This window comes from Caenorhabditis briggsae (genome assembly GCF_000004555.2).
Source record: "Caenorhabditis briggsae complete genome, chrIV, whole genome shotgun sequence".
Lineage (NCBI taxonomy): Eukaryota > Metazoa > Nematoda > Chromadorea > Rhabditida > Rhabditidae > Caenorhabditis > Caenorhabditis briggsae.
In genome coordinates this window covers 3,146,069-3,146,648 of record NC_013487.2, presented here as the reverse complement: position 1 = coordinate 3,146,648, position 580 = coordinate 3,146,069, and the positions used below count along the sequence as shown (strand labels likewise).

The 580-nt window shown below is 50.5% G+C and overlaps 1 protein-coding gene across 1 annotated transcript; it reads right to left on the bottom strand.

Moving 5' to 3' along the window:
* Positions 1-100: 100 nt before the first annotated feature.
* CBG26557 lies at positions 101-580 on the bottom strand (the record flags this gene model as incomplete). The annotated part of the gene is made up of 1 exon (XM_045244951.1): positions 101-580. The coding sequence occupies one exon, from the start codon at positions 578-580 to the stop codon at positions 101-103; it is 480 nt and encodes a 159-aa protein (XP_045100512.1).

The following is a 580-nucleotide window of genomic DNA, read 5'->3' as shown; positions in this document are numbered from 1 at the left end:
TCAGTCGGACCATTGTGAAGAGGTCTACAACATTTACTGTTTCCATTACCTGTGAAGGACATGATGGTTATAAGAAGAATGTTTTAGAACAATCATCAGCTTAAGTAAAATCTAGATCCTCAAAACTAAAAAACTCACGATTGGATGGCGAGAGACGATCCTGCTGATTTGCCCCATCGACGCTTGGTGGCGATGCGGATCCTCCAGAAGCTCTAGACGAAGATCCACGAGTGTTTCCACCAATGACGGCGGCACCACCTCTTCCACACTGGCACTGACAAGTGCATCCAGTACGTCCGATCGGATTAATGAACATACGATCCAAAAGCTCATCAGCCTGAACACCAATGCTTCTCTCGTTCTTGGCACTTGGTGGCATTGCCAAGATGGAGTTGAAGTTGTGGCCTCCGAGGAGGGTCTCGTTCATGCCGAGCGATGAGAGACGTGGATTGTTGGAAGGGGTGTTGGACCAGGTGTTTGGTGAGAACAGTGGGCTCCATTGGTCTCCGCTGTTGCCGCTTTGGGAGAGAGATGATTGAGAGTCCCAGAGGGAGCCAGGGCGAGCGGCGGCTGGTGTCAT